Below are 13,511 nucleotides of genomic sequence, written 5' to 3' on the forward strand. Positions count from 1 at the left end.
AGATCCGGTGGTGTGTACGAGGCCTGAGTGTATTCTCAAACTGAGATACACTTAAACCTATCTAAGATACGTCAGCCTGCGCCGTCGTATCTTAGGGTGCAATATTTAGGCTGGCCGCTAGGTGGCGCTTCCGTTGAGTTTGGCGTAGAATATGTAAATTACTGGATACGTCTATTCACGAACGTACGTCCACCCGTCGCAGTAAAGATAAGCCGTTTACGTAAGGCGTTTTCAGGCGTAAAGTTATTCCATCAAATAGCTGGACTAGTCAATGTTACGTATGGGCGTCGTTCCTGCGTCGAAATTTGAAAATGTTACGTCGTTTGCGTAAGTCGTCCGTGAATGGGGCTGGACGTGATTTACGTTCACGTCGAAACCAATACGTCCTTGCGGCGTACTTTGGAGCAATGCACACTGGGATATTTACACGGAAATATTTTAAAAAAATAAGTCAGCCGGGTGGGCTGGTGAGTGATCAGTCTGGAGGACTGTGGAGAAGTTAGCCAGGGGGACTAGTGAAAGAAACAGCTGCAGCCAGATGGGTTGGCAATGCCTGAAAAGGTGGTACTGGGATTAATAGCCACAGGGATGTATGTTGGACACTGACTTTCTGCTACACACCTAGAGGGGCCTTGGGTGGGGCGTGTCCAAGATGGCGACCTGACCGGCTGCTTCTGCTGGGCCGCTGGCTGAAATCCTGCTTATGGGCGCTTTATTACACCTGTGCCTCGTCTCCTAACATCTGGATGCGACACTCCTCGGGTGCAAATTCCGGTAGGGGAAAAAGCTTTGTTTTCCGCCTCTTGAAGAAATAAAAACCTGGTGCCCACGTGGCGGCTTGCTCCGCACTCTGCTTTCACGTGGCCTCACAGACTGACCCTATAGAGTCGGCTGCCTCCCCACAGCCTAGCCTTACCTTATGTGATGGCCGCCATTGCCACCTGTCAGGCCACGCACACTGCTAAAATTGAGGCAGTGCAGCTAGATGTGGGTCTTCTACAGCGGAACATAGATAAACTCAGCTCCAGAGTGTCGGAGGGAGAGCAGCGAGTGGGCCAAGCAGAGGACACTGTTACGGAGCACACTACGGCCATCAGTTCTCTACAGCAGGGGTCCTCAAACTACGGCCCTCCAGTTGTTCAGGAACTACAATTCCCATCATGCCTAGTCATGTCTGTGAATGTCAGAGTCTTGCAATGCCTCATTGGATGTGTAGTTCCGCAACATCTGGAGGGCCGTAGTTTGAAGATCCCTGCTCTACAGACTAAGCTCTGTGCCCTGAAGTACAAAGCTAAGGACACAGAGAACTGGAATAGGAGAAATAACCTTCGTATTGTGGGGTTGGCAGAGGGGGTTAACCCAACATTTTTTTGTAGAAGATTTGCTGCGCAATCTGCTACCTGATGCCCACTTATCGCCTCACTACACAGTGGAGAGGGCGCACCCCATTCCGCCTTAAGTGCCCCCTGGCTATCCTCCACAGACCTTTATCCTGAGGCTGCTCAACTTTCGGGACAGGGATGAGGTGCTCTGGGCCTCCGGAATCCACCATGATTTACATTTCCAGAGCAACAACCTTCTCAACTTCCCTGATTATTCAGTGGAGACGCAGAAGCTCAGGAAATCGTTCGATCGGGTGAAGGTGGCAGTGCGGGCTCGCAGTATACATTACAGGGTTTTGTTTCCTGGTCCTTTGCTGGTCCAGGATGGGGAGATGGTCCGCTTCCTCACCTCTCAAAGGGAAGAATCTGTCTGGGTTGATGCGCTACCATCCCTCCCACAAGGCTTACCTATCTCATGTGCCTTCTAAATAATAGGGCTGAATAACCTTGCACCTGTTGTGCGTTTTCTGTTCCATTTACTGTAACTCAAGGTTGTAAACCTGACATTGTCAGGTGAACTATGCTGCATTTCAGGGATGTGCTATTGTGAGCGGGGGGGCTCGAGTTCCTGCCTATAACAGGCCTTGTCAGGTTCACTATCAGTTTGCCAGCTGAGTTCTGAAAGCGAGAGCTGGAGGAACCAAAGGAGTGTATATTGACTGTATATAGGATGAGTTGTCCCTGAAGTTGTTCTGAAGTCTAATGGACATCCCATAATCTCCAATCCCAATCCAAGTTCTAATTCCTCAATAAAACAAACAAAAAAACCCCCAAAGCAACGGACTGTTCTCTAAATTTGAAGTGACTGTGAACATTTGGTGTGCCTGTCTGTGCAGGGTGGGGGGATCCCAGTTACTTGTGGCCCTTAAGGGGGTGCGCTACACTTGCAAGGTGCAGAGTATGGCCCAGATTCACAGAGAGTGGGCGCACATTATGCCGCCGTAGCGCAAACAATATATGCTACGCCAACGCAGGGCAGAGAGGCAAGCATGGAATTCACCAAGCCAGTGCTCCCAACGCTGCCCTGGGTTTCAAAGGCGTACGCCGGCGTAGGTGGAAGTGGGCGTGAGCCATGGAAATGAGGCGTGACCCCATGCAAATGATGGGCCGAGCGCCAGACAGATACGTATCACGAACTGCGCATGCGCCGAGACGTGGACGCATCCCCCTGCACATGCTCACAACCACGTCGGAACAACTGCCTAAACTACGCCGGATCACTGCGTACGGCGTGAACGTAACCTACGCCCAGCCAGACACGTCCAACGTAAAATACACCGGCTTGTGTTCCCTGGTGCAAACCTTTGTATGTCTGCTGCTGGGTTACACATCCTTTATGGGGAATAACTTTACGCTGGACGTACAACTTACGCACACTGCGTCGGGCGCACGTATGTTCGTGAATCGCCGTATTTCACTCATTTGCATATTTGAATGGCTAATCAATGGGAGCGCCACCATGCGTCCAGCCTAAATGTGCGCCCACCCTACACTGGCGTAGGCAAGTTACGTCGGGGGGATAAAGCCTGTTTTTAGGCGCATCTTAGTTTGTGGGTCTGACGCACAGATACAATGGCGCACATTTGCACTTACGTCGGCGTATCTTGTTATACGTCGGCGTAAGTGCTTTGTGAATCTGGGCCTAAATTTATTTGCCTTTAGTAAATCAACACCTACGAGACGTTTCTCTGGGCTGCAGTTTCTCTGAGCTCCACAAGGTGGTGATCTCACCTCTACCCAGACAGGCAGTCTCTATGGAAGACAGGAAGTGATGTCAGGTCCAGACAGGAAGTTCCGGGTGAGAGGTGAGTTGGGAGGAAGTAGATTAGAGACAAAGCTGGGAGTGGCAGCCGAGGAGGTAATAAGATCTTATCTTCTATTTACACCCAGTAACCCCGTCATGTCCGTCCTCTTCCTCCATAGTCACTGTGACGTTTTTTATCTCCAGCAGATGATGATACACACATAGATATAGTGTGGAGACCTAGATTAACCCCTTCAGGGGCAGAACATTCCCCCACTTACAGGGCCGGAACATTCTCTTCATTTTGGAGATGTCTCAGCTTTCCCACCAATTTCAACTTTTCAGCTTATACGAATAGATTATACGATAATACGGGTTGGGGGTTTTATCCAGAGGTTTATGATACGTGTTTTTGATTTTATAATCTTTATGGAGGAGGAAATAACTATTCCTGATGTCTGTGAAGGTTCAACACAAGGGATGTGTCTGGATGATGACTTTATCTTTGTAAGTATCAGGTGATGTCACTGTCTATTTCCCTATGTAGGAGTATTTAGAAGGACACAAGGATCTCTACAAGGACGTCATGATGGACAATCAGCCGCCCCTCACATCACCGGGTAAGAGGAGACTTTATTGTAAAGGAGAGAGCAGTACGGAGGCTCCACCTAGATCCCCCATCATCTGATAAACACATAGAAACAATGGATTCAGTCAGTGTGTGTGTTTCCTACAGATGGATCCAGTAATGGGAACCCACCAGAGAGATGTCCCCGTCCTCTGTATTCCCGGGATTCCACACAGGAAGGTCACACCATCCCCCACCATCATCAGGTAGATGAGGAACAATTATTGGTAGTTATGATTTATACACAAACATGTTTATTATAATGGATGTTTTATTATATCTTTCAGAATGAAAACTTCACGGATAATATTGTTGTAAAGGAAGAATTTACAGAGGAGGATGAGGAGTATGGAGTGATGGAGGAGTTTTCAGAAGGACACAAGGATATGATGGAGCCACCTAATACCAGGAACCCCCCAGAGAGATGTCCCCGTCCTCTGTATTCCCGGGATTCCACACAGGAAGGTCACACCATCCCCCACCATCATCAGGTAGATGAGGAACAATCACTTATAGTATCATTAGGATCTGTACATTATCTGCATTGTTACCATTGATGTCATTTTTATTCTATATTCAGAGTGGAGACCTGAGAGATCCTAAAGTTGAGGTTAAAGAAGAGATAAAGGAGGAGGATGATGAGGATGGGGTGATGGAGGAAGAACACAAAGATCTGTACCAGGACACCATGGTGGAGTCATCCAGCTACAGAAACCCACCAGAGAGATGTCCCCGTCCTCTGTATTCCCGGGATTCCACACAGGAAGGTCACACCATCCCCCACTGTTACAAGGTCGGTGGGACGGAGCATCTAGAACTTGAAAGTGATTCATGGAGGTGATCTATGGACCTTACAAGGTGCGCATTTCTCTCCTTCTCTTGGTTTAGGGTGAAGATCCGATCGATATAAAAGTTGAGGTGAAATCAGAAGAAGAAGAGACGTATGTGAGGGATGATCAGCAGTCTATGGAGGAGGATGGAATAACGGGGACATTTATAGAGGAGGACACTCCTACAGAGATCAGCACAGGTGGGTCATTAACACTAAATCCATTCCTCCGCCCATACTGCTCACTGATTGGTCCAGAGTAGGGCGGGGACTGGGTGATATCAGCCTGTAATCCCCTGGTCACTTTCCTGAGCTGTGTTCCCCGTCCTGTATTCCTGTATTTCTCTCGGATAATCTTCCTTCTCTGTGCTGCAGACACAATTTATGTCTCTAGACTGGATTTATGGAGATTCTGGGGTTCAGCTCAAAGCAAAATGTTGATTTTCACCATAGGGTTTGCTTGACCTAGACACCTGGGATGCTCTCAGCTCAGAGCACTGCAGGCAACAACCCCACTATGGAGCCACAGTCTGGGCTCTTGCCCCCCCCCCCCCAACAATATCTCACCAAACAGGATCCTAATAAAAATCTGACCCCTCGCAGAAGTCACACCTCTCTCTCTACCATCTAGGTTTGGGGGAACCAATCTGATCATGGTTAGTAATAATTTTATAATAAAATAAATGTATTCTTTTTATTTTTAGTACGTAGATGGAAGATGAGGAAAACCTCAGAGGATTGTCTCACTTTGTCTCCAGACTGTAAAGTAGAAGATGAGGACATCACACAGTATAGTCCAGGAGAAAACCCGACTACCTCAAATGTCCATCCGGCACCACACAGTGTAGATGGACCATCGTATTCCTCTTATCCTGAGGAACCTCAGACTGTGCGGGACGGTGCCGTCCTTCCAAAACATAAAAGGTTTCCCTGTCCTGAGTGCGGGAAGCGTTTCCGTTCTAATGCCCATCTTATTGTGCATAAAAGATCTCACACGGGCGAGAAGCCGTATTCCTGTCCTGAGTGCGGGAAATGTTTTTCAGATAAGTCCAATCTTCACACTCATCGGCAACTGCACACGGGGGAGAAGCCGTTTTCCTGTTCTACGTGCGGGAAATGTTTTATAAAAAAAGCCGAGCTTGTTACACATCAATGGACTCACACAGGGGAAAAACCTTATTCTTGTTCAGAGTGCGGTAAATGTTTTACCAGGAAATCCATTCTCAGCAGACACCAACGGTCTCACACAGGAGAGAAGCCGTATTCCTGTCCTGAGTGCGGGAAAAGTTTTCCAGTAAAGGCCCATCTTTACTCACATCTGAGGTCTCACACTGGGGAGAAGCCACATTCCTGCCCTGAGTGCGGAAAATGTTTTTCGGTGAAGTCCAATCTTTACACACATCAGAGATTGCACACGGGGGAGAAGCCGTTTTCCTGTTCTGAGTGCGGGAAATGTTTTTCAGATAAGCCCAAGCTTCACAAACATCAAAGATCTCACACGGGGTTGAAGCCGTATTCCTGTCCTGAGTGCGGGAAATGTTTTTCTGTGAAGTGCAGTCTTTCCAAACATCAGAGATTGCACACGGGAGAAAAGCCGTATTCCTGTCCCGAGTGTGGAAAATGTTTTTCAGTGAAGTCCAGTCTTTACAGACATCAGAGATCTCACACGGGTGAAAAGCCGTTTCCCTGTTCTGAGTGCGGAAAATGTTTTTCAATGAAGTCCAGTCTTCTCACACACCAGAGATTGCACACGAAGGAGAAGCCGTATTCCTGTCCTGAGTGAGGGGATTTTTGTTCCTCACTGAAGTCCTGTCTTCCTGTACATCAGGGGTCCCACACAACCCCTCGAGGTGTATTAGTGAGTGCGGGAAATGTCTTGTATATGAGTGTTGCTGGACATGTGGGGAAGAAGCACACCCTGATATACACCTCAGATATACTCCATGGCTGATCTTCATCATGGAAGAAACACTTCATAAGGAGATCAGAGATCACCAAAGACATGGATGAAGTGTTGTACCGTGTTGGCCATTGATAGCAGGAGAAAAATAAAAATGGAGTCATTCTCTCTCATTGGCTGAGTACATTTTGTGGTATGGAGACTTAGAGGTCTATTATTCTTTTGCAAGAGGTCTGTTTTCTCAAGTCGTCTTCCAGGACGAAACACGTTAACCCCACCACTTAAAAGGCGGTCCTCTAGGCTTTTTATAATACAAATTGAGTCATTACCTCTCATTGGCTGAGAACATTTTGTGGTGGAAGATTTCACAAACACTTACAGGTCTGTTTTAAGAAAAAATCTTTGGACATGCTGTATGTGACACGTATTCGCCCAATGGATATGAATTTAGGCAGTATTATTTTAAACTAGCTGAATACCCGGCGTTGCCCGGTCTTCCTATCTTAACCTTTTGGGGAGGAAAATCATAGTAATATAAATATACCCATCTTTTATATAAGGGTGTAGGTAAGGGTTAATGTAACTGTCATATATTTTTATTTGGCATATAAGTAATATGTGTAGCAGGTATTATTGAAATATCTCTAGGCGTACAGAAGTTATGTGGGAACATACATTTCCCATTGATTTGCATGGGACTTTAAACAAAAACCCCGACCCTCACAAATGGGGGTAGTTAAGGGATAAATTAACTATCCTATAGTTTAAGTGGACATATAAGTAACATGTGACCAAGTGTTATCGAAATATCTACAGCCGTTTGGAAGTTATGAAGTAACATGTATTTCCCATAGAGTTGAATGGGACTTTAAAGAAAAACCCCGACCATGGCAAATGGGGGTGGGTAAGGGTTAAACCACCTATCCTATGTTTGTTGCTGACATATAAGTAACATGTGTGCCAAGTTTCATGTTAATATCTTTAGCCGTTTGGACGTGATGCTGGAACATACATACATACATACACACACACACATTGAGTTTTATATATATAGATAACACAACAATTTCCTATAATTGTCAGCTCCATCTAGTGGACAATATGTGGTATTTTGCCATTTTTCCTGATTGAGGTATTTCAGGAAAAATATCCCATTATGACCACTAGATGGAGCTGTTAATCATAGAAAACCACTGTGTTAAATTATGGCCAAAGTTTATCACGACTGGACGAATGTCTGTCACACTCGGCCAAGAAACTTTCTATGCACTGCACACTTACCCGTAAGAAAACATTAATCATTTTCCCTCCACTTCACAATTAGGTGCCACTTTCTGTTGGTCTATTACATAAAATCCCAATAAAATACATTTACGTTTTTGGTTGTAACATGACTAAATGAAGAATATTTCAAGGGGTATGAATACTTTATCAAGGAACTGTACATTAATTCACTTAGATAATGAATAAAGCCTTCAAATCTGCAGCTAAGGTCAGCTACAATACAGTGCGTAAAAATCAATTACACTGGTCGTACAATAACATTGTAGTAGTTTCCTGAACGTTCCTAATAAACTTCATACCCAAAGGAGTAGGTCAGATGCCTACTAGCTTCTTATAGAAGGAATCCAGAAAGCAGCGGAAAAAGAAGAAAACTAAGATAAAAGAGATAGAAAAACAAGGCTCGTCAATCTTGGGTATAGAGATAAAAGAGATGGCAAGAGGAGGCTTGACACTCTTGGGGATAGAGAGAGAGATTAAAGAGATAGAAAGACGAGGCTTGTCAATTTCGGGTATAGAGAGAGCTAAAAGAGATGGAAAAACGAGGCTCGTCAATCTTGGGTATAGGGACAAAAGAGATGGAAAGACGAGGCTCGTCAATCTTGGGTATAGAGAGAGATAAAAGAGATTGAAAGACGAGGCTTGTCAATCTTGGGTATAGAGATAAAAGAGATAGAAAGACGAGGCTCGTCAATCTTGGGTATAGAGAGAGATAAAAGAGATTGAAAGACGAGGCTTGTCACTCTTCAGTATAGAAAGAGATTGAAAGACAAGGCTCGTCAATCTTGGGTATAGAGAGAGATAAAAGAGTTGGAAAGACGAGGCTTGTCACTCTTGAGTATAGAGAGAGATAAAAGAGATGGAAAGACGAGGCTTGTCACTCTTCAGTATAGAAAGAGATTGAAAGACAAGGCTCGTCAATCTTGGGTATAGAGAGAGATAAAAGAGTTGGAAAGACGAGGCTTGTCACTCTTGAGTATAGAGAGAGATAAAAGAGATGGAAAGACGAGGCTCGTCACTCTTGAGTATAGAAAGAGATTGAAAGACAAGGCTTGTCACTCTTGAGTATAGAAAGAGTTTGAAAGACAAGGCTCGTCACTCTTGGGTATAGAGAGAGATAAAAGAGATGGAAAGACCAGGCTCGTCACTCTTGAGTATAGAGAGAGATAAAAGAGATTCAAAAAAAGACGAGGCTTGTCACTCTTGGGTATAGAGATAAAAGAGATAGAAAGATGAGGCTCATCACTCTTGGGTATAGAGAGAGAGAGATAAAAGAGATAGAAAGATGAGGCTCATCACTCTTGGGTATGGAGATAAAAGAGATAGAAAGGCTTGTCAATTTCGGGTATACAGAGAGATAAAAGAGATAGAAGAACGAGGCTCGTCAATCTTGGGTATAGAGAGAGATAAAAGAGATAGAAAAACGAGGCTCGTCACTCTTGGGTATAGAGAGAGATAAAAGAGATTGAAAGACGAGGCTCGTCACTCTTGGGTATAGAGAGAGATAAAAGAGATTGAAAGACGAGACTCGTCACTCTTGGGTATAGAGAGTGATAAAAGAGATAGAAAGACAAGGCTTGTCAATCTTGGGTATAGCGAGAGATCGAAAGACGAGGCTCGTCACTCTTGGGTATAGAGAGAGAGATAAAAGAGATAGAAAGACAAGGCTTGTCAATTTCGGGTATAGAGAGAGCTAAAAGAGATGGAAAAACGAGGCTCATCAATCTTGGGTATAGAGAGAGATAAAAGAGATTAAAAAAAAGACGAGGCTTGTCACTCTTGGGTATAGAGATAAAAGAGATAGAAAGACGAGGCTCTTCACTCTTGGGTATAGCGAGATAAAAGAGATAGAAAGACGAGGCTCGTCACTCTTGGGTATAGCAAGATAAAAGAGATAGAAAGATGAGGCTCGTCACTCTTGGGTATAGAGAGAGAGAGAGAGATAAAAGAGATAGAAAGACAAGGCTTGTCAATTTCGGGTATACAGAGAGATAAAAGAGATAGAAGAACGAGGCTCGTCAATCTTGGATATAGAGAGAGATAAAAGAGATAGAAAAACGAGGCTCGTCACTCTTGGGTACAGAGAGAAATAAAAGAGATTGAAAGACAAGGCTTTTATATCTTGGGTATAGAGAAAAAAGACATGGAAAGACAAGGCTCGTCACTCTTGGGTATAGCGGGAGATAAAAGAGATAGAAAGACGAGGCTCGTCACTCTTGGGTATAGAGAGAGATAAAAGAGATTGAAAGACGAGGCTTGTCACTCTTGAGTATAGAGAGAGATAAAAGAGATTGAAAGACGAGGCTCGTCACTCTTCAGTATAGAAAGAGATTGAAAGACAAGGCTCGTCAATCTTGGGTATAGAGAGAGATAAAAGAGTTGGAAAGACGAGGCTTGTCACTCTTGAGTATAGAAAGAGATTGAAAGACAAGGCTTGTCACTCTTGAGTATAGAAAGAGTTTGAAAGACAAGGCTCGTCACTCTTGGGTATAGAGAGAGATAAAAGAGATGGAAAGACCAGGCTCGTCACTCTTGAGTATAGAGAGAGATAAAAGAGATTCAAAAAAAGACGAGGCTTGTCACTCTTGGGTATAGAGATAAAAGAGATAGAAAGATGAGGCTCATCACTCTTGGGTATAGAGAGAGAGATAAAAGAGATAGAAAGGCTTGTCAATTTCGGGTATACAGAGAGATAAAAGAGATAGAAGAACGAGGCTCGTCAATCTTGGGTATAGAGAGAGATAAAAGAGATAGAAAAACGAGGCTCGTCACTCTTGGGTATAGAGAGTGATAAAAGAGATTGAAAGACGAGGCTCGTCACTCTTGGGTATAGAGAGAGATAAAAGAGATTGAAAGACGAGACTCGTCACTCTTGGGTATAGAGAGTGATAAAAGAGATAGAAAGACAAGGCTTGTCAATCTTGGGTATAGCGAGAGATCGAAAGACGAGGCTTGTCACTCTTGGGTATAGAGAGAGAGATAAAAGAGATAGAAAGACAAGGCTTGTCAATTTCGGGTATAGAGAGAGCTAAAAGAGATGGAAAAACGAGGCTCATCAATCTTGGGTATAGAGAGAGATAAAAGAGATTAAAAAAAAGACGAGGCTTGTCACTCTTGGGTATAGAGATAAAAGAGATAGAAAGACGAGGCTCGTCACTCTTGGGTATAGCGAGATAAAAGAGATAGAAAGACGAGGCTCGTCACTCTTGGGTATAGCAAGATAAAAGAGATAGAAAGATGAGGCTCGTCACTCTTGGGTATAGAGAGAGAGAGAGAGATAAAAGAGATAGAAAGACGAGGCTTGTCAATCTTGGGTATGGAGATAAAAGAGATAGAAAGACAAGGCTTGTCAATTTCGGGTATACAGAGAGATAAAAGAGATAGAAGAACGAGGCTCGTCAATCTTGGATATAGAGAGAGATAAAAGAGATAGAAAAACGAGGCTCGTCACTCTTGGGTACAGAGAGAAATAAAAGAGATTGAAAGACAAGGCTTTTATATCTTGGGTATAGAGAAAAAAGACATGGAAAGACAAGGCTCGTCACTCTTGGGTATAGCGGGAGATAAAAGAGATAGAAAGACGAGGCTCGTCACTCTTGGGTATAGAGATAAATAAGATAGAAAGATGAGGATTGTCAATCTTAAGTATAGAGAGAGATAAAAGAGATAGAAAGGATGAGGCTCGTCACTCTTGGGTATAGAGAGAGAGATAAAAGAGATGGAAAGACGAGGCTTGTCAACTTCGGGTATAGAGAGAGAGATAAAAGAGATGGAAAAATGAGGCTTGTCAATCTTAGGTATAGGGAGAGATAACAAGAGATTAAAATACGAGGCTCGTCACTCTTGGGTATAGAGAGAGAGATAAAAGAGATAGAAAGACAAGGCTTGTCAATTTCGGCTATAGAGAGAGCTAAAAGAGATGGAAAAATGAGGCTCATCAATCTTGGGTATAGAGAGAGATAAAAGAGATTCAAAAAAAGACGAGGCTCGTCACTCTTGGGTATAGAGATAAAAGAGATAGAAAGACGAGGCTCGTCACTCTTGGGTATAGCGGGAGATAAAAGAGATAGAAAGATGATACTTGTCAATCTTGGGTATAGCGTTAAAAGAGATGGAAAGACGAGGCTCGTCACTCTTGGGTATAGCGGGAGATAAAAGAGATAGAAAGATGATACTTGTCACTCTCGGGTATAGAGATAAAAGAGATGGAAAGACGAGGCTCGTCACTCTTGGGTATAGAGACATAAAAGAGATAGAAAGACGAGGCTCGTCACTCTTGGGTATAGAGAGAGATAAAAGAGATAGAAAGACGAGGCTTGTCACTCTTGGGTATGGAGAGAGCTAAAAGAGATCGAAAGACGAGGCTCGTCAAACACGGGTATAGCGAGAGATGAAAGAGATCGAAACACGAGGCTCGTCACTCTTGGGCATAGGGATAAAAGAGATCGAAAGACGAGGCTCGTCACTCTTACAATGGCAATTAAAGGTTAATTTCCCACATTTGTGGCTTTTTAAATAGCAATTAGTGTCTGTGTATAAATAGTCAATGAATTTGTTAGCTCTCACATGGATGCACTAAGCAGGTTAGACACTGAGCCATGAGGAGGTAGAAAAGAACAGTCAAAAGACCTGCGTAACAAGGAAAAATTAGGGGCTCTTTTGATACCAAGCCAAGGTCACGTAGACCGAGAAAGATTGCAGCCACAACTGGCGGAAGAATTTCCCAGGATACAAAGAAAATCCCCCGCAGATCACCTCAGGAGAAATACAGACTGCTCTCCAAAAAGACGGGGCGGTTGTTTACAAGGAGCACAGTTCAACGATACTTGAACAAAAAAGAGCTGCATGGTTGAGATGCCAGAAGGAAGCCTTTACTGCGCCAGTGCCACAAAAAAGCCCAATGAGGCGTGTCAAGGCGTTGTTGGGCATATCGTAACCGGGCTTTTTTATGGAAATTGTGCAGTAAAGGTTTATTTCTGGCAACTTGACCATGCCGCTCTTTTTTGTTCAAGTATCATCATATTGTGCTCCTTAGGTGCTGTACACAGTATATAATACAGTGCAGGCGCTGTACACAGTATTTAATACAGTGTGTACAGTTTCTAATACACTTCAGGTGGTATACACAGTATATAATACAGTGCAGGCGGTGTACAGTATATAATACAGTGCAGCCGGTGTACACAGTATATAATTCAGTGCAGCCAGTGTACATAGTATATCATACAGTGTGTACAGTTTCTAATACCTGGAAAGCAAAGTTTTAACCACTTCCTGAATACGCTATAGACGAATGACAGCTACAGCGCGTTCTTTTAGTCCTGGGAGGGCATCAAATGATTGCGGGCAGCATGCTCTGTGATCGCCGAGTCCTTAGGACACAGCCGATAACAGATCAGGGTAATGGGCAAATCACAGCTGCCCTTTACCACAGAATCAGCCGTGTCCAATCACAGCTGATCACGATGTAAACACAAGCTGGTTATCAGCTTTCCTAGCTCCATCTCCACGTTACAAACAAGTGTCCATAAAGACATGGATGAGCGAGTTTGGGGTTAGAGGAGCTTGACTGGCCTCAAACCAATAGAACACAGATGGGATGAATTCGAGCGGAGACTGCAAGGCAGACCTTCTCGTCCAACATCAGAGCCTGACCTCACAAATGCGCTTCTGGAAGAATGGTCAAACATTCCCATAGAAACGCTACTAAACCTTGTGGACGGCCTTCCCAGAAGAGCTGAAGCTGT

General features: G+C 44.2%; 2 protein-coding genes across 2 annotated transcripts in view; one reads left to right on the plus strand and one right to left on the minus strand.

The window, feature by feature from the left end:
- Positions 1 to 13,511, minus strand: part of LOC120909737 — an 857,992-nt gene that overhangs the window by 285,297 nt on the left and 559,184 nt on the right. The window lies entirely within an intron of this gene.
- LOC120909819 (gastrula zinc finger protein XlCGF17.1-like) lies at positions 5,237 to 6,414 on the plus strand. The gene is made up of 2 exons (XM_040321547.1): positions 5,237 to 5,243; positions 5,456 to 6,414. Exons 1-2 carry the CDS (start codon positions 5,237 to 5,239, stop codon positions 6,364 to 6,366), a joined length of 918 nt encoding a protein of 305 aa, XP_040177481.1. The 3' UTR covers positions 6,367 to 6,414.

This window comes from Rana temporaria, chromosome 8 (assembly GCF_905171775.1).
Source record: "Rana temporaria chromosome 8, aRanTem1.1, whole genome shotgun sequence".
Classification (NCBI taxonomy): Eukaryota; Metazoa; Chordata; class Amphibia; order Anura; family Ranidae; genus Rana; species Rana temporaria.